Source organism: Rhincodon typus, chromosome 7 (genome assembly GCF_021869965.1).
Source record: "Rhincodon typus isolate 14 chromosome 7, sRhiTyp1.1, whole genome shotgun sequence".
In the NCBI taxonomy this organism is placed as follows: Eukaryota; Metazoa; Chordata; class Chondrichthyes; order Orectolobiformes; family Rhincodontidae; genus Rhincodon; species Rhincodon typus.
In genome coordinates this window covers 71,716,823-71,737,869 of record NC_063338.1, presented here as the reverse complement: position 1 = coordinate 71,737,869, position 21,047 = coordinate 71,716,823, and the positions used below count along the sequence as shown (strand labels likewise).

At 40.1% G+C, this 21,047-nt stretch overlaps 1 protein-coding gene across 1 annotated transcript in view; it reads left to right on the top strand.

The window, feature by feature from the left end:
* LOC109911043 (low-density lipoprotein receptor-related protein 1-like) overlaps positions 1–21,047 on the top strand; it is a 1,753,343-nt gene that overhangs the window by 931,949 nt on the left and 800,347 nt on the right. Inside the window, exon 15 of the mRNA XM_048599379.1 lies at positions 19,529–19,651. Coding sequence (XP_048455336.1) covers positions 19,529–19,651 — 123 coding nt within the window. The remainder of the gene's footprint in view (positions 1–19,528; positions 19,652–21,047) is intronic.

Genomic DNA, 21,047 nt, shown 5'->3' with positions numbered 1-21,047 from the left:
TTTACTTGTCCTGATGAGACTTAAACTAACACCTTTCTTTTTAATTGTGTTTTCCATGAATGTATTTTCCACAGTGTCATGTTTAGTATAAAGAATTTCTTCAAAATTATCAGAGACATGTTTCAATTGCATTTGTAATAGAAATAGGTATGGTGAAACTTGTTCTCTAATTCCCTTCATAACAGTGCATACAAAGACAAAAGTGAAGACATCACACACAGTTAAACAACAAAATAGAAAAGCCGTTTTCATGAATAGGTTTTAATGAAAATGCTACTTCTAGCAAACTAGTACAGCAAATAATTATTATGTTGCTATATACAGTAAATGGCAAAAAAAAGGTGTGAAATTCAGATCTGTAGTCCTGGCAATGATACTACAACAGCTGAATAGCAAGCTAGTGTTCCACCTTTAACCATTTCTGGTCTGACTTGCACGTCACCTCATTTCAGGAGGATGTCTGGTAACACTCACATACACCATTTGATCTCGTACCAACATGATATCACTCAGACCTACTAGCTAAGATAGAACTTCCAAACTTGGATGATGTAGGTTCATTGGATAGGTTTTCTTGCCACTGATCTTTCAGCTGCAATGGGTGTTTTGCACTACTATTGTTACCAATGGGCCAAGCACTCAAATTTCAGGTAAGATCATTTTGAATAACATGTGCTATTGTGCAGCAAAGTGGCTCAGTGGTTAACACCTGGGTTCAATTCTGGACTTGGGCTATTGTCTGTGTGGGGTTTGTACGTTCTCCCCATGTCTGCGTGGGTTTCCTCTGAGTGCTGCAGTTTTCTACCACAGTCCAAAGATGTGTAGATTAGATGGATTAGCCATGGGAATTCAAGGTTACAGGAATAGGGTAGGACGTGAGTCTGGGTAGGATGCTCTTTGGAGGGTCATTGTGGACTCAATGGGCCAAATGGCCTGTCTCCACACTGTAGGGATTCTATGATCTATTACAGCTTCTTGAACACTCTGAAGCTTTGTGGGGTTTTGTGGTATGACCTTGGATTTAGCAGTGACAGTTGCTAAATTCTTAGTGAGAACAGAAAGATTTTAGAAATGCAGTATCACAGAATTATTACAATGCAGAGGATGCTATTTGGCCCATCATGCCTGCACAAGCTCTCCGAATAAGCATCTCACCGAGTGCCAGTCTCTTGCCTTCTTCCCATAATCATGGACATTCCTCATCTTTAAATAGTAAAATAGTTCCCTTCTGAATACCTCAATTGAACCTGTCCAGGTCAAGGTTAGGCAGTGTGTTTTACACCTTAATCATTTTTCTTCTTTTAGAATTACTTTTAATTTGTGCGCTCTTGTTCTCGATCTTTTCAGGAGCAGGAAAAATTTCTTCTTATTTATTCTGCCCAGACCTCTTGACTTTGAATACTTCAACGAAGTTCCCTTTCAGCATTCTCTTCCCGAAGGAAACAACTGTAGCTTCTGAATCATTCTGAAATAGTTCTTCTGCACTTTTTCTAATAACTTCGCATTCTTCCTCTGTTTCAGCACTGAGCTGGACACAATATTCTAGCTGAGGCTGTATTTGTTTCTTATATAAACTCGACATAGTCTCCTCGCTCTTTCACTCTGCCCCAACTAATACAGTTGAGATTATTGTATGCTATGTTAACTGTTCTCTCAACATGCCCTGCAATGTTTAATGGCTTATGCCCAGATACACCCAGATCCCTCTGTATCCATACCCATTTAGAGAAGTATCTTTTATTTTGTATTGTCGTAGCATTGGAACCAGGTGGATCTTGATAACTATGAGATCCTTGATTGGGGTGTTAAACTGGGCCAATCAGGAAGCCCTGGTTGACCAACATAAACAGGGGATTTAGAATCTTCTCAGCCCTGAGGACTGACTCTGAGCTGGCTGGTCACAGCCAGTTTACTGTGCAGAAGTAAATAAAGGGTGACTTGGTGCTGGGATACTGGCCTTTGTGCAGTTATGTAATTGTCTTTCTATGATGATTATTACCTCACACTTCTCCATATTGAACTTCATTTGCACCTGTCTACCCACTCTACCAATATGTTTCTGTCCTTTTGAAGTTCTAAACCATCTTTACAATTTGCAATTTATAATTTACAATGGGAGGTGATGGCCCAGTAGTATTATCGCTGGACTGTTAATCCAGAGACCCAAATAATATTCTGGGGACCCTGGTTCAAAGCCTGCCACAGCAGATGGTGGAATTTGAATTCAATAAAATATCCGGAATTACGAATCCAATGATTGTCAATTGTCAGAAAAACCCATCTGGTTCACTAATGTCTTTTAGGGAAGGAAACTGCCATCCTTACCTGATCTGGCCTACATGTGATTTCAGGCCCCCAGCAATGTGGTTGACTCTCAACTGCCCTCTGGGCAGTTAGGGATGGGCAATAAATGCTGCCTAGCCAGCATTGTCCTCATCCTGTTAATGAATAAAGAAAAAAAAATGTTATATCATCGCAAATTTTGAAATAATGCTGTGTAGACCAAGGTCTGGATAATTAATCCATATCAAGAAAATCAAGCATCCCTGAGGAACTCCACTCTAAATGTACCTCCAGTTAAAAAAAAATCATTAGTCATTGCTCTCTGTTTCCTGTCATGCAGTTAAATTTTTAACCATGTTGCCACTGTCAGTGATATTACATGAGTTCTCAGTTTATTCACAAGCCTGTTGTGTGGCACAGTATCAAAATCTTTCTGGAAGTCCATCACCAGCATTGACCTCTTCAGCCCTTTCTGTTATCGTGACAAAAAAAGCCTCTAGGTTATTTAAACATGATTTTCAATGAAGGAATCTATGGTCACTGTCATTAATTAATCTATATTCATTCAGACTATTCTTTATGTACCTTGTCTTTAAGATACTTCACCTTTAAGAACTTCATGTCTCATGTGCGTACAATGTTTTGACTCTACCTGACAGCTAGTGTGATGTGGATCTGTAAGCTGCAATATCAGAAATCTGTTGGCTTGCTGCTTCATAACTTGTAATTTGCTTTACTGTTTTAAGTGGACAAACCCAAGGAGTTAAGCAATCACTGACAACAAATACATTATTTTCCATTCATACCAGCAAGCACAGAAATGCCTATCTGTTGCACTAACTAACAAATCACTGATCACAATGGCCCTTTCAGCCTTCCTTTCATCCCTCTCCCCCCTGCACAGCTTGCTATCCATGGTTCCAAGGACACAGTGGTGCCTGCAATGCCCAGATGCACCATCACTCAAAACTGAATGCTGATTGAAGAGCAGGATGCGCATGGGAGATTTGTTCCTTTTAGGCTATCTTGTGGTTAGCTATCCCTTCCTTCCTGGCATACTATCACAAAATAACTGCATCTATAAACATGTTAACCACGTAGCTCTCAGCCTTAAGGATACACTGCAGTGTTGCTAACTGTTCACGTTCGTAAACTCAGTGATCAAACTGCTGAAACTGAAAATAATATTATTTAGTATTGCTTCCCTTGAAGAGTTACAGAACTCCATGAAGGAGAGTAGGCTGTCTGCACAACGTGCAATTAACACATGCTGCTCAAACCCCTTTGTAACACAGACAGAAGGCAGTGTGGCAGATGCTTGATCACACTCTGCAATCACGTGAGGTGGAGGAACCAGATTTATGTATTTCCCTAAGGGAACCACACTGAAACATCAAAATCACAACGCCGTTCTCCAAAAATTGAAGTAAGCCAATTTTTAGCCTATTGTGTTCTACTTAAAGTAGAATAATAAGCAATTTTGCCATTAATAGATAAAAACTGCAAATCCACATAAGAAACATATTTCCCGATAATTTTGTTGAAAGCTCTCAGATATAAAGAGCATTGGATTTTAATAATTTCCACAGAAGAATTTATTTTCCTATTTTTTGGCATTTTCCTTTTCATTTTTGCACTCAAATGCACCCTAATGTGGTAATTATTGCCATTTTGCATTGCAAATATTATATTGAAACAAAAGCATGTGACTTTTCATTTTCTCCCTCCTTGCCAAAATATTGCAAATGATTTCCAAAAAAAAGCTTTCATTAAGCACATTATCTTGTTTGATTACTGCTTGCACTGAAATTCATAGCAATTGTACTTTAACAGTACATGCTTTACAATTATCTCATTGCATACTTTGTTTAATCGCTATCATTAATTCCAGCAACTCTATTATTAGATACTCACAACCAATTATAAAGGATTGTAGTTTTGTGAAAAGATGTTACTGAGATTAGCCATGTTTGGGCAGCTTTGATGATTGTTGTCCATTTGACAAGCTAATCTCTGTTAATTCCATCAGTTTCATTCACATCAACATAATTGAACTCTCGCTTCTGGGTCAGAAAATTGCATTTCACGCCAGGATTTGAGCACTTGGACAAGGTTATAGTTTCTGTGTACAGTACAGAGAGAACTCTGGATTGTTAAAAGTTCTTTCCTTCAAATAAACCATCAAGCTGAAGGCACATTTATTTGCCTGTGTTGCTAATGTAGATGCAAAAAGTTCATGGTGTTATTAAAGTGCAACCAAATATTACCCCATTTTTCCGGCTAGCATTCCTTGCTCAACAAAAAATATCAACAAATGAATTAACTGGTCCAGAGGCTAAATAACGTAAAATCTGGAAACTTGAATTAAGAGTAGAAAATGCAAGGAGACAGCACTTGTGGAGATAGAACACCAGAATTAGGAGCAGGAGTAGGGCATTTGGTTGGTCAAGACTGTTCTGCCATTCAATAAGACCATCACTGACCAGCTATTTGTCTCACCTCCATATTCCTTTCCAGCTTTGTAAAAGCCTTGACTTGCTTGTCAATCAAAAATGTATCTATACGAGCTTTGATTATATTAGATGTCACGCAACATAGGTTATCGTTCAGCAGGTTTATTTGAAATCACAAGCTTTCAGAGAACTGCTCCTTCATCATTTCACCTGATGTGCTGTGAAAGCTTGTGATTTAAAATAAACCTGTTGGACTATAACCTGGTGTTGTGTGACTTCTGATGTTGTCCACCCCAGTCCAACACTGGCACCTCCATTTTATTTATTTATTTATTTATTGTTATGTGTATAGAAATACAGTGAAAAGCTTTATTTATGAGCAGTGCAAGCAGATCATAGTAAGCAAAGGATGTACAGAACAAAAAAACTTGGACAGAGGCATGCAGGTTACATTGCACAGGGTGTGCCCATTTTGAGATTGGCGTTAGCAAGATCAGCATTATCAGAGGCTAGAGAGTCCATTCATCAGTCTGATAATGGCTGTAAAGAAGTTGTTTCTGAACCTGCTCGTGCGTGTGTTCATGCTTCTGTATCTTCTGCCTGATGGAAGAGGTTCTAGGAGGTCATTACCGGGGTGGGATGGGTCTTTGATGATGTTGGCAGCCTTCCCATGGCAGCGAGCCATATAAATGGAGTCCATGGATGGAAGTTTGGCTTCCGTAATGGTCTGGACTGTGCACACCATCTTCTGTAGTTTCTTACGGTCTTGGGCAGGGCAGTTGCCATACTATTATGCACCTGGACTGTATGCCTTCAATAAAAACCAAAAGAACTGCGGATGCTGTAAATCAGGAACAAAAACAAAGTTGCTGGAAAAGCTCAGCAGGTCTGGCAGCATCTGTGAAGGAGAAAACAGAGTTAACGTTTCGGGTCCGGTGACCCTTCCTCAGAAGGGTTGTGAATGCTTTCAATGGTTCATCTGTAGAAGTTGGTGAGGAATCATATGGACATGCCAAATTTCCTGAGCTCTCAGCATCAATATATTAAATAACCAACCTCCACTACTCTAAGGGAACAAAATTCCACATACAAATACATTACTGTCTCCGAGGATTAGATTTAGCTTTTATTGTCACCTGTACTCAAGTGCAGGGGTACAGTGAAAAGTATATAATGTTGCCACGTGTGATGCCATCTTAGGTACCAAGGTTCCTAGGTACAAAAACACTAAGGTACAAAGTAATAAGAGAAATGAGTTTAAAAATTAAGCATTACTTCATAGAATAGCAGAAAAATAAAGAAATAAGGTAAAAGTTAATGTTAAAGTCTTTCATAATTTATACTAGAAAAATATGGGAATAAGTTAAAAGTTCAGCAGTCTTTGATTCGTCCTCTGCTTATCTTGCTTCTTGGGAGACCTCAGCTGTCTGTTCTCGATGCTGCCACCATAGTTGCTGTCTCTGCTGCTGAGACTGCCATCTCTCTGATCTCCTCTGGTTGTCATGCAAACTTGCCTGGGCAGGATCCATTCACACACCAAGCCAAGACACTGCCATGAGCCACTGAGAGACTGGCCAACATACTGTCAAAAGACCAGGCCAGGACCCACCACGAGCCGTCGAGAGACCAGGCCGAGACCTGCCACAAGATGCTGAGAGACCAGGCTGAGACTAGCCACGGGGGAGGTGAGCACCAAGAGAGGGATAACACCAAAAACTGGGGAGAAAAAGGAGAAAAAAAGAGAAGGAAATGGAAAATTAACAGAAGGAGTGGGGGTGCTCTGGTTGGAGCATCCTACTATGCCACTATCTTGAGCATAAACAGATGCTGCCTTGCCTGTTGAGGTTTTATTTTTCCTCAGCCTTTTTCTGGTTTCATTCTTTTGCCCAGCATTTTCTATTTTTATTTCAGATTTCCAGCATCTGCAGTAATGTATTTTTCATCCTTAAGGCAATAGATTTCAGTTTATTGACAAACAAATGCCATTTCCAAGTAACTTCCTGTTTAATTAGGATACTTACCTGATTTTGCTATTTGGAAGCTTTACATCAGAGCCTGACTCTTTGTCTAAAATTAATCTTGAGACAAACTTGCCAGGACTCACCATAGGAGCCAAATTCCCAATGTCACACTCAGGACATATCTCAGTCAGTGGCATTCCCCTTTCTGTGTCCTGTGGTCAACATTAACATTTCAGTTCGATATTCTATAATCAGAATAATGGCTTATTCAACTAGCTACTGTTTATAAGATCTGTATTTGCGCAAGTTGATTTCTGCATTCATCAACATCAGGATAACCACTGCTCTTCCAAGAAATTTACTATATGCTCAATGCTGTGTGATACTTCCCAGCGACATGATGAGATCCTGTGGAAATACAAATCTTTCCAAGACCAGTTTTTTTTTTACTGGCGCTCCAGTTAGGATAACAGCATGCCATCAGACTAGAAGACTGTAGTTAAAAAGAATAAATGTGTAAGACTGCCCTTGTTGCTACAGGCATTGTATTGACTAAGTAATCATGTAGCTATTTGCTTTAAATTCACTAGAATACATTAAAGCATCAACACAACCAACCATAGTAAAGAGCAACTTAGCCTTAATATTCATATCAGCCGACATCAGTGATACCAAAGTGAATCCTAAGTCATACACTTGCATAGACAAGGGAAATAAAATGTAATAGCTTGTAGTTGATTATGAATTTCAAGTGATTATTTTCTTTTAATCCACAATTTTAGTTTGGAGAGGTAAATCTAAACATTACCTTTGTTTTATGCCAGGCATTTCTCAGAATTCTGGTGGGGTAGAATAAAATTATTAAATGAATCAATAAATGCCAACAGCAGCAATGAAAGATTTTTAGTGCAGTGTACTTTTTTTCTTCAGTGCATGTTCTTCTGCTTTTAGTCAGGATTTGTAGAGAAGCAGTGAAGTCTTGAACATTATTTTTATTGCTGATCTCGGAAAAAAATCGATCAACATGAAAGTGTGAAAAACCTTTTTTTCCTAAATACTTTTGCTATCTTCTGCACTTAAAGCCATTATTTTGCATTATTGAGGTCAAGAAAATTGAGGCAAGTTGCAATTTAGGGTCAGCCACTTATGGGTCATGTAAACATTAAATGAGAGTTTCCTCATTTGTTTTGGCCAATTTCACTATTCACCCACCCAAATCCTGCAGCCCTAAATTGCTTATGTATGCTCATCATTGATGCTGTAGACAAGAATTTCCTGCTGTAGTATCACTCTTGTTTCTCAATAATGTGTATCCAGAAATAATAAGAATAGCTTCTGTCCCATTTGCCTGCTGCAGGTAGACTTGGAAAGTTTGAAAACCTTGAAGACAACCATCTAACTTCACAGAATGTCTCCTTGACTTATTTATCTCTTCACTCTGCTTCACTCAGTCTTACAATTTACCTCACACAGAATAGGAGCTGGGATGTAGTGTTGAGGTTGTACAGGACATTGGTGAGTCCTCTTCTGGAGTACTGTATCCAATTCTGGCCGCTCTGTTATAAGAATGATATTACTAAGCTGGACAGGGTACAGAAAAGATTTACCAGGATGCCAGGAATAGAGGGGTTTGGGTGATAAGGAGAAGCTGGATAGGCTGGGACCTTTTTTCACTGGAGCATAGGAAGTTGAGGGGTCACCTTGTGGAGCTTTATAAAATCATGATGGGTATAGTTAAGGTGAATGGCAGGTGTATTTTCCCTAGGATGAGGGATTTCAAGAGTAGGGGACATATTTTTAAGGTGATGAGAGGGGAAAGATTTTTAAAAAAGACATGGGGGCAACTTTATTACACTGGGCATGGTTTGTGTGTGGAATGAATTTCCAGGGGAAGTTGTGGATGTGGACAGAGTTACACCACTTAAAAGACATTTGGGTGAGTACATGAATAAGAATTGTTTGGAGGGATATCGGTCAAGTGCAGACAGGTGGGACTAGTTTAGTTTGGGCTCATGGCTGGCATGGACAGATTGAACCAAAGGCTCTGCTTCTGTGCTGTGTGACTCCATGATTCCATAACAATGCAAGAATCTCACTATTCCATACCCACAACCCCTGAAAGAGCCAGAGTTTATTTTTGCCTTGCTTGATGACTCTTGAGATTTTTGAGGGCTACTTAATGATTTTTGGGAGCTACTGCTTAGTTTTCAGGGGCTTCTTTTTTATTCTCACAGACGTAGTAATTAGGTGATGCAGTTACATAGGAATCCTCTCTATATTATTTTTATTGACATACAGGATGTTTAGAGTCTCCCAGAAGCAGGCTAAGGAGAAATCATCAATATCCTTAATTATTATCAATCTTCAATGAAATTAAATCTGCAACAGACATGGGAAGTATTAATTTCCTGGGACACAACAATCAAAATAATAAGATATCAGGCAAAAATTTGGGAGTGTTTTGTGAACTAACACAAATTTCTACAAACATAAAAGAGATCATTCAGAAACACACCTCCTGCAAAATGACGAGGAAACAGCTGGTGCATCTCAATAGCTCATGTACAAAACTGAAACTTTTTAATCAAGCAGTTACAATTCTTTTCATGGAATCTCAGATCTTGATCCCAGATTTAAATTTAACAAATCACACAGTGTTCATTGTAATTGTATCAACTGCATTTCCTCTTGTTTACTGGCCCTTGAACATGTTCGGCTGTAATAAAAGATCCAACATTTATTTTTAAGGACTTTTAAGGCATTCCACAGTAATTTAAGTTTTCATGGCTCTGAATTGAAAGAATACTCCTTTGTTTACAGATTTGAAACTGTTTCCTTTGCAGTTTCCTTCTTCCAGTCTATTCCTTGCAGATTCCATCATCTCTGCAGCTTTCTTCTTCACACATTCTAAAGACTCTTCTCCTTTGCTCCCTTGCAATTGTTTCCTTTGCAGACTATCGCTCTCCGGCAGCCCCTTCAGCTCTCTTGCCCACTTGCAGATCCTTCTTCTGCTCCCTACTGCAGCCTCTTCGTCTCCCCAATCCTTGTAATACTGTTTCCTCCATGCTCTATCTTCTTCCCTCCCCTTGGACTCTGCTCGTATGAATAGCATCCTCCAGCCTCAGCCAACAACATCGTGCACAAAGCTAAGGCTTTGGTTGATGGCAACTCTTCAAGGCTCAGACTCAGACAACAGCAACCCCACCCCTTTAACCACACCACTCTCCCGACTAAGGCCTGGCCTGAGACAACAACAACCCCATCCCGACTCAGGCTGAGCATGCTCCACACCCGACACCTTTTCTCAACCAATAGCAACCCCCATCGCCCGGACCCAGTCACTGGTATAGCCCCAGTCCTGCACCTCGCTCCTTCCATGGCCCAGACTCAAGCGTCATCAACCACACCCTTCAACCAACAGCAGCCTCAGCAATACAGTCACCTCAGTTATTTAACTTCCCAAGTGTTCCTCCAATCACAAACTAGTTCTCTCCTTCATTTGCAGTTTCTGGGTTGACAAGTGCAACAATTTCACCATTCACCTACTCGAATCCTGCAGCCCTAAATTGCTTATGTATTCTTATCATTGATGCTGTAGGCAAGAACTTTCTGATGCAATATCACTGTTGCTATCTGCATAATGTGCATCCGGAAATAACAAGGATAACTGCTATCCAATTTGTCTGCTGCAGGTAGACTTGGGGAGTTTGAAAACCTCAAGGAGAACCAAATATTGAATGCGGACATCTCCTCAACTTATTTATCTGTTCACTTTGTTGACTGAGACTTACAGTTTACCTCACACAGTAATGATTGATTGTTTGATTGATTTATTGTCACGTGTACTGAAATATAATGAAAAGCTTTATTTTTGAGTGGTGCAGGCAGATCTTAGTAAACAAAGGGTGTACAGATCAAAAAGACCTAGGCAGGTGACATTGCACAGGGCATGAGATTGACATTAGCAAGATCAGCGTTATTTGAGGCTAGAGAGTCCATTCATCAGTTTGATAATGCCCAGGAAGAAGCTGTTCTTGAACCTGCTTGTGTGTGTGTTCAGGCTTTTGTATCTTCTGCCTGACGGAAGAGGTTGTAGGAGGTCATTACCGGGGTGAAATGGGTCTGAGGAAGGGTCACCAGACCCGAAATGTTAACTCTGTTTTCTCCTTCACAGATGCTGCCAGACCTGCTGAGCTTTTCCAGCAACTTTGTTTTTGTTCCTGATTTACAGCATCTGCAGTTCTTTTGGTTTTTATTTTGAAATGGGTCTTTGATGATGTTGGCCGCCTTTCCGCAGCAGTGAGCCGTGTAAATACAGTCCATTAATGGAAGATTGGATTCCATGATGGTCTGGGCTGTGCACACCACCTTCTGTAGTTTCCTATGGTCCTGGGCAGGGCAGTTGCCATACCAGGCCATTATGTACCTGGACAATATGCTTTCAATGGTGCATCTGTAGAAATTGGTGAGGGACCTTGTGGACATACCAAATTTCCTGAGCCACCTGAGGAAGACGAGGCGTTGTTGTGCCTTCTTGACTACCTCATCTACATGGGAAGTCAAACACAGATTGTTGGTTATCATCACTCTGAGAAACTTGATGCTGTTCACCTCTTAACCTCAGTTCCGTTGATGTAGATAGGGGTGTTGGGATGTAATGTTGAGGTTGTAGCCCTGTTAAAGGAAGGATATCATTAAGTTGGAGAAGGTTCAGAAAAGATTTACAAGGATATCAGGAATAGAGGGATTTAGGTGAGAAGGAGAAGCTGGATAGTCTGGGACATTTTCAGTGGAGCGTAGGACGTTGAGGGGTGATCTTCTGGAGGTTTATAAAATCATGGGAAGTGTAGATAAGGTGAATGGCAAGTGTCTTTTCCCTCGGATGGGGGATTTCAAAACTAGGGGGTATATTTTTAAGGTGCCTATCAGCAGCAAACATGGGAGAGAAACAAGCTCTGATTGAAAGAGGGGCTGCCAACAGTTTTGTCTTTCCAACTGTTCTCCCATTGGTCATCTGATAATTGAACTGGGCATTTTGATTGTTTTCAAGTGTGAATTCACCCTGAACCCTTGTTTCTTTTAAGCCCTGCTCATAGCACCTGAGGGCTTTAGGGTTGCATGTTGGCTCAGTGTTTAGCACTGCTGCCTCACAGGACCAGAGACCCAGATATCTAAATTCCACTATTTACCATTGTAGGATTTGAATGCACAGCCCACACCATTGACTTAGACCACTGGATTACTAGGGCAATGACAGTATCAAAATACCACTGTCTCCCATGTGACAGATAATACCAGTCCACCAACCACAATCTTCAGCAGTGTGTTTGTAGGCGACTCAAGCCCTTCAATCGTCTCTCAGAGGAATTTTGTGCAATTCCCGAAGGCTGTTATTGTAAATCTGCACCACTTTCTGTGTAAAGATCTGCAACATCATTCCACCGACAGAAATCCTCTCACATCAGCTAAAAATATAAGCACAGCCCTAATTTTTTATTATTTTGATTTGCATCCTTCAAAATTACCACAAGGGATCTGGGGAACATGAGCCAAGGCACATTCGGCTGATCATAGATGTGTTCCTCAACTTGTCTACTTTAATGTGTGTTCAATAGCAGAGGGAGAGAGCCAGAGAGCCTTTTTGGTTTCAGGGTGTTCACACATAGCAAGTATCGAAGCCATGAGCTGGAACAAAATTTTCCATATGGTGAGCAGGAAGAGATTTCATTTATTCCAAGTACAGATTTTCTGTTATGCAAGACAGAAGATCAATGCACATCATTGGAGTCAGATGTCAAAATGCACTTAATCATACATATGAGCAACCATGTGAATGGCGAGATTCTAAGAGATGAAGCTTAGTTCTACCTCAGGGGGTCATGACTGCATTGCAGAAATTGAGAAGACAGTCAGAATGACATATACAAAGAGGCTTTTGCTGTGTGTACTCAAATCTCATGTTACCATTGGCTACTGCAACAATATGTCAATTTTCTCTGCAGTTGTGTGCCCATGAATCTGTCACACAACTCTGAAGCTATTAACAGCTTTCTCGTCAGCTTCCACTAGTAAAAGCCTACGTTATGGAATTTTTGTTTCACCATGCTTGATGTATCAGCTGGTGCCTCTTCCATTAGGTTCTTCTTGTTGCTTGGAAGACAGGAAGTAAGTACCACCATCTAAAAAAGCAAATTTTTGAGAATTTTGGTTGGGACAACAATGTCAACACGCTGACAATGTAGTCATACGAAGCCTGATCTCCACTTCCCACCTCCAGACCTTTAATGTATTTCACCATTGGGAAGAATGGGCTCATCTACCTCCCCTTTTCCTCCAAATCCTCATCCCTCATTTGAGGATCCATGGTGATGGAGGATTTTAGATAGGAACAACAAGAAGTGATCAGGAATGAACATGAGCACTTTGAAATAAAGGAGAGAGCAAAATGTGACTGAAGCTTGTGGGCAGTTATGCGCAATTATATAAAATAACAAGTACAAAAACAGAAGTTGCTGGAAAAACTCAGCCGGTCTAGCAGGATCCATAAAGAAAAAAATTCAGACTTAATGTTTCGTGTCCGGTGTACTCAGGGTTCTGAGGAAGGGTCACTGGGCCTGAAACGTTAACTCTGATTTTTTTCTTCACAAATGCTGCCAGACCTGCTGCGTTTTTCCAGCAACATCTGTTTTTGTTCCTGATTCACAGCATTCGCAGTTCTTTTGGCTTTTACAAAATAACAAGTGTTGTGTTACTCTGAATGTACAAATTAAGCACTTCATACAGCCCAGTCTGAGGGATAGAGTATGTTACACTGTTGCACAGTTCTAAAATGTTAATACTTACATTTCTTGGAGACTGAACTACCCATTTGCTTCCATACATGACCAAAGGTTTTTACCAGGTGATTTGTGTGCAACTTCTTCTAAAGTTAGATGATGCACTTTTTTTTAAAATGTGCTTACGACTGAATAAAAATCAGACCATTATCATTAAAGTCAGGTAAGTAACACGTAAGTGAGGCTAACAGTGTTGAACCAATTAAATACAGTTGAACTGAAGATTAAGTTAATCACTTGATTTTGATTTTGTGTTGAATTTAACTTTTCTCTGAAATATCCTTAACATTTTCAGCTTTTATTTAACTTATTTTAGTTCAGTGGAAACTTCAATGGCATATTGTAATGTTGTGAAAATGAAAAAAAGCAATTCAGATCTCCCCATAAATTTGGTTAATTGCCTGAATATATAGCAATAGCTGTAATAAATGTGCACATCTTGGTTGAACATATTTGGATAAATGATACCAATTATCTATAGTTCACATGTCTTGTTTTCAGTAATGATGTGTTTATGGTCCAGAACAACATATTTACCCCTGAATTAACCATCCAATTATTCACCCTCAAATGTCAGCACTCGGCAGTTAACGCATATTCATTCGTGCAAATAATACATGCACTGCTATAAGCAAAGTGTTTTTGTTCGGTTGATTGTCTTGGAAATGATAATGTTGCATTCTAACCTTTAAGAATTACAAATAAGAACAAGAAAACACGTTATTTATGTTCCTTAGTTGTATCGCATTGGCAGACAAAAGTGGTGATCACTGTTAGCATGATCAGAAATATATTTTGCACTTAAAAGACAACTATTCCATAATCCCTTTTTAAATATGTCACACTTCTTTTCATTTTTAGTTACTAGTATTCCCTTATCTTTTTCAGGTTTTTTAAACAACAAAGCAAATTCCTAGCTTTCAGCCGTATGATTTTCCATCCCTCTTTGGTCAAATTAGCTTCAAAAATATTTTACATTTTGTTAATGTGTTTGTTATTTTGTGCCCCAGATTTGCTCTTTCCTTCTTTAAAAAAAAAACGGAAGAAAGGGCTTTGTCCTGTATGCTAAGCTAAGGTTTTAAAGTGCACTATATTTTAACATATGTTGATTTAAATTGTTGCTGACAACCTTTCTCAGTCTGTTTTATTTCTGGAGAGCAATTTATAATTCCTGTTTGGAGTTGCAGAGCAATGTTAATATTTTCTGATAAAATGACTGCATATTTAGTGAAAATAAAATGGATTTGTTTAATAAGTTCATCAGACAGGAATTTTATTTCACAATTGCCTTATGTAATTCATGATTTTTGGAGAGGAGTCTGTATCAGGCGACAAAGGACTACTTGAGGTCTGAAGCTGAAGATTGCTGCCTTCAGAATCCCACTATTAACAGAGTGTAAATTTCTTTGAAATGTTAATCAAAGTTGGCTGCGTTAAATTACACACATATAAAAAATATTCCCAGCAGTTAACACTCCGTGACATATTAGAATTTCTGTTGCTTTTTTGTGAAAGATTAAATAAATTAATACATTTAAAGCCAGGGAAAGAAGGTAGTTCATGATATCTCCAAGCCAAACATTCTTTCGAATTTGACTCTTTTTTTGGTGAGTGTGGGACGGTTGGGGGGTTGGGGTTGGGGGAGGTAGAGTGATGTCCAGACCTTGTACCAGGCAGAAATTGTGCAGTAGAAACTTGAAAATGAAATGGGAAACGTTGTTCGTTTTGATGGAATGGCCATCCTGATCTGCCCAGAACGTACATGAGTTGTTTTGGGGGAATAGGTCCTTTTAATTTTTTTGTCAAGGGTCCAAGAGTGATGTTTACACTATGCCGATTGCCATGTTAGGATGTTACTGGGTAGCCTGAAACTTAGAAACATAGAAGACAGGAGCAGGAATAGGCCTCAAGCCAGCTCTGCCATTCAATCTGATCATGGCTGATCATCACTGTCAAGGAAATTAATCCCACCCTTCTCCATATCCCTTGATGTCTTTAGCCACAAGAGCTGTATCTACCTCCTTCTTGAAAGCAAACTACTTTCTGTGGTAGTGAATTTGCACGCTCACTACTCTCTGGGTGAAGAATTTTCTCTTCACTTCAATCCTGAAACAATCACCACTTATCATTAAGCTATGTTCCCTGGCTCTAGACTCCCCCACTAATGGAGCATCTTTCCTGCACCTATCCTGTCTCGTCCTGTCTAGTCCTGTTGGAATGTTATTGGTTTCTATGAGACACCCCTCATTCTTCTAAACTCCACTGAATACAATCCTAATCAATTCAATATCTCTTCATACATCTGTCCTGCCATCCTGGGAGTGAATGTGATAAATCTTCGCTGCGTTCCTCTACAGCAAGAACATCCTTTGTCAGATATAAATGCACTTCACCCTATATCTGCTGACAGTCCAGCAGTCGGAGAGCAAAATTCTGTCTGGACTCAGACAATGCACAAGCAATCAGACTATTTCCCTGTCAGCCAAATCCAATGCCAAACCCTTCCCAGGTATTTTAGCCTCCAGATTGTCTACCTTTCTACTCTGAGGCCAGCCAAACCACCTTACATTGTGGCAACATAGAAGCACAGAGTTGCCCAGGGTGTTGCAATTCCCCAGCCCTAACCCTCTTCAAGAGCACCAGATGACTCCTGAGGTGTTGTGCTGATTTGTCACCCAGACAACATTCGGATAGAAATGAGAATCTTTGCCAGAATTCTTCCAAATTGCTTTGTGCATGTTGGAGGCAATAGTGCAGTGGTTATGTTCTTGAACTGATAATCCAGAGGCCCACATAATACTCTGGGATCAGAGTTCAAATCACATCATGGCAGATGATGAAACTTGCATTCAATAAAATAAAAATCTGGAAATTAAATTCTAAGGATACCCATAAAAGAAACTCATCTGGTTCACTAATTCCCCATTTAGGGAATAAAGTCTGCCTACATATGACAGTAGACTCTCAGCAAAGTGGTTTACACTTAACTGCCCTCTGAAATGACCCAGCAAACCTATCAGTTTGATAAGACTGCAAAAATGTCTCAAAGAAATGTAACTGAACAGTCCATTTGGCATTAACCTCGGCAATGGAAACCACAAAGCCAAATCAATAACGCAAAATCTTTCTTTCTAACTTCCTTCCTGAGCGTCTTCACCAAAATTAGGCAAGACATCTCACAGACTAGTCAAGAAGCATGTAGTTATATTCATGGAATTGTACCTTACAGACAATGTCCCAGATGTACCATCCCTGGTTCTGACCTGCGCTACCAGTGGGACAACCCAGCAGAGGTGGAAGAACAGTTGTGTGAAGATGGGTGGTGGGGGGTTATCTTGGAGTCATCAACATTGACAATGCACTCCATTAATTCTTCTGCCATTAGTTCAAACATAGGCAAAGAAACCTCCTGCTGATCACCATGCATCTCCCTCCACACTGCAACCCTTCCATCCCACCCTGCCTTGGCTGAGAATACTCTGTATTGAACAGTACAAAGAGGAATCACTGGAGATGGCTAAGATGCAGAATATACTTTGGGTGGGGAATTTAAACATGACAACCAAAAGTTGTTTAGCAGCAATATTATTAACTGAGCTGCTCAAGTTCTAGAGGACTTAGCTGCTCGGCTGTGTCTGTAGTAGCTGCTGGAGGAACCAACAAGTGTGAAAAACATATTTGACCTCATCTTCAGTAACCTCCCTACCAGAAGTAAGCGCTACAGAGTTCTTGGAAGATTCACATTGAGTGCACCCTCCATCATGTTGGGTGGCATGATCACCCCTTGCTAAATGAGATAAATTTTAAGCAAATATAATAAGCCAAAACTTGTCACCTATGTGCTACGGGTTGTCAGCAGCAGTAGAATTGTATTCAACACAATCTACAAATTGTGGTGTGTCATCTCCCCAAATTTACCATTACCACCAAGCTTGGTTCAATGAGGAGTGCAGAAGGGCATGCCAGGAGCAGCACCAGGTATACTTAAAAATGAGGTGTCAAGCTGGTAAAGCAACTACTTCCATGCCAAACAGTACTGCATCAAATGAACGAGCTAGGCAATTCCACAACCAACGGATCAGATCTAAGCTCTGAGACCCTTTCGCATCCAATCGTGAATAGTGGTCAACAATTAAACACCTCACTGGAGGACGGGGCTCCACAAGCATCCAAATCCTCAGTGATGGGGAGCCCAGCTCATCAGTGCAAAAGATAAGGCTGAAGAATTTACAACAATCTTTTGCCAGAAGCGTCCAGTGAATGATGAAGGTCAGCCTCCCCCAGAGGTCCTCAACATCACAAGTGCTAATCTTCAGCCAATTTGATTTACTCTACCTGACATTCCCATAAGACCATAAGGAATAGGCACAGGAGGAAGCTGTTCAGCCCCTCGAGCCTACTCCGTGATTCACAAGGATCATGACTGATCATCACACCCACTTTCCTGTGTTTCCCCATAACTCTTATTCTCCTAGTGATCTATCTATGTATCTTTGCCTTAAATATATACAAGTGCTATACCCCCATAGCTCTCTGGAAAGGAGTTCCAAAGACACACAACTTCTGATGGAAGAAATTTGTCCTTATCGCCGTCTTAATTTGGCATCCCTCAATTCAGAAACACTGCCTTCTGGTCATAGACACTTCCATAAGGGTAAGCATCCTTTCAGCACTGTCAAGTCCCTTAAGAATCCTATATGTTTCAGTTGGACTTCCTCTCATTTTTCTAAATTCCAATGAGCAGAGTCCCAACATACTAAACCTTTGCTCATAAGACAGTCTTTCGATTCTGAGGTTCATCCGACTAACACTTCTCTGAATGTCAATAAATGGTTGAAAAAACTAAATACTGCAAAACCTATGGAACCTGAAAATATTCTGTCATTAATTAAGATTTGTACTCCAGAACAGGCTGGTCCCCCCAGCTAAGATATTCCAGTACAGACACAACATTGTCATCCACATCCCACCCCCACCCCCACTCCCTGCCCCTCACCCCACCAAAATATGATAATTTGCCCGGGCATGTCAGAAAAAAACAGGACAATCCAATCTGGCCAATTACTGCCTTATCAGTATCCTCTCACTCATCAAGAAAATGATGGAAGAGGTACAGTCAGGTACTAAAGCAGTCTATGTCTAGATACAATGTGGAGATGCCTGCATTGGACCGTGGGGAACAAAGTCTAGATACAACAAGAAATTAGAACAAGTTCCAGGCTTATAGTGACATGTGGCAAGTAGTGCTCACACTGTACAAGTGTTGGGCAATGAACATGTCCAACATGACAGAATCTAGCCCTCTCCCCTTGAATTCAATGGCATTGGTCCCCCACTGTCAACATCCTGGATTGCCATTTTCCAGAAACTAAACTGATACAGTGGGCTGCAAAAGCAATTTAGAGGCTAGGAGGAGCTAGTAGGAACTGCAGATGCTGGAGAATCTGAGATAACAAGGTGTAGAGCCTTCCTGCTCCTCTGATGCTGCTTGGCCTGCTGTGTTCATCCAGCTCTAAACCTTGTTATCTTAGAGGCTAGTAATCCTGTTTTGATTAACAGAGCAGGATCAGTGATGGCACTCTATCCCAACCACTAGCCATCAGTGGCCTGCATCTAAGCATCACATCACATAATAACATGGTGACAACTGAAGGCTTATCATCACTATGATAACACAATTCTCAATGTGAGAATTGTATTTACTGGGGACTAGGGTGTCATGGTGGAGATGAAGGTGTGGTTGATCATATCAGTTGCTGCAGAAATGTCATTGTGAACTGATGGCCTAAAGCTAAACATGTGTGATTCTGAAAGTGCAATTCTGAATGAATTTGGTGATAGTTCTATTCCAGGGAAGGAATTGGAAGGTAGCAGAGTTGAGAAGTAAAAAGAAGATACAGATGGAGAGTAATTAACTGCAGACAAACAGTACTCAGTTGGTATTAATCATTTTTTAATTAAAATATGGTTACTGACATTGTACTCTCCCTTCTAGCTGATAACTTGACTCGTGGAAACAATGGTGGATGCAGTAGCCTGTGTTTGATAATCCCTGGTGGAAGAGTTTGTGCTTGTGCTGATGGTCAATATTTGGATAACGACAACGTTACCTGCAAATGTAAGTTTCCCATTTTGATCTATTCCATTTTCAATTGATATAATATTTCGTTTTTACCATTTTGTGACTATCCTATTATGATAACCTTTGATGTGGAAGCAATGTGATCAGGAAAATTTGCAATTTATTTATAAGGCCTATGGAATTTATAATTGGTTTTAAGAAAGTTTGTAAAAGAAAATTTAAGAGGTTGCATCAATTTTAAAGGGATCAGTTGCAATTTTCTCAGTTAATAAGAAAATTAGTCCATGTGAACTGGTGAGTCTTGATCTGAAAATAGTACCATTTGGAAGGAAGTTAAAATACAGAAGCCAAGTGCACAGAAACAAAGGAGATCAGTAACAGGGGAAGAACAGAGAAGATACATTTACAATCAGCTGTGTGTGTCATACAGATAAAAGTAAATGAAGTTAAAGGAAGGGTTAGACCAGTGATCGTGATGTGAAAAATTCTATGGCAGTGCTTCAATTTGTCAATGTGGCCAAGACTTAAAACCATCAGGTAAAGGAGTCTTCAAGGAACGTGCACCATTAAGACAGCCATGACCCTAGCTAATTAGGTTCTGTAGGAGTATTCTGTTTAAATGATCACTGTCTCAAGGAAGATCAGATGGAGTGGAGATAGTAAGAACTGCCAATGCTGGAGTCTGAGATAACTCAGTGTGGAGCTGGAGGAACACAGCAGGCCAGGCAGCATCAGAGGAGCAGGAAAGCTGAAGTTTCGGGTCGGGACCCTTCTTCAGGACCATCTGTGTTCCTCAGATGGAGTGGAGTTACTTTTGTTGGTGATTTGAAAACTAAAGCCATTGAATGATAAATAAGAGAGAGCCTATGTTCTAGAGGTCCAGTTGGAAAGACTGAGAAATTACATGTGTTCCCACATTAAGACAGGGAGAAATGTGAAGGTGTGTAACCTCATTGTATAGTCAGTTGATCTGCTTTTCCATGATTAATATATAGTTCACACCAACCATAATTCGCCTGTTAATTCACATATAATTCAGGTGATTTCTGATTCATTTTCAACTGATAGCCACAAAAAGTAAAAACTTGCTCGTAATTTCTTCATTTGGGTGAAGGAGGTAAGTTAGTCAGTAAATTGCTTATTTTAGTATACAATTCACCTGGGGGGAGGGGGAAGCATGACACTATTTTAATGATGTTCTTGCCCTTTTGAATGTTAGACTATCGTTCCTAGAGGCAGTTTATTCCAGGATATTAGTCCTTAATCCTGCCTCAAAAGGAAAATGCTGTGGACAATGGAAATTTGAAAATAGGTTCTGACAAAAGATCACTGAGCTGAAAAGTTAGCCCTGTTTCAATTTTTACAGATATCAGCTCACCTGCTGAGTATTTCCAGCCATTATTGTTTTTACTTGATAATCCTGTTCATTAAA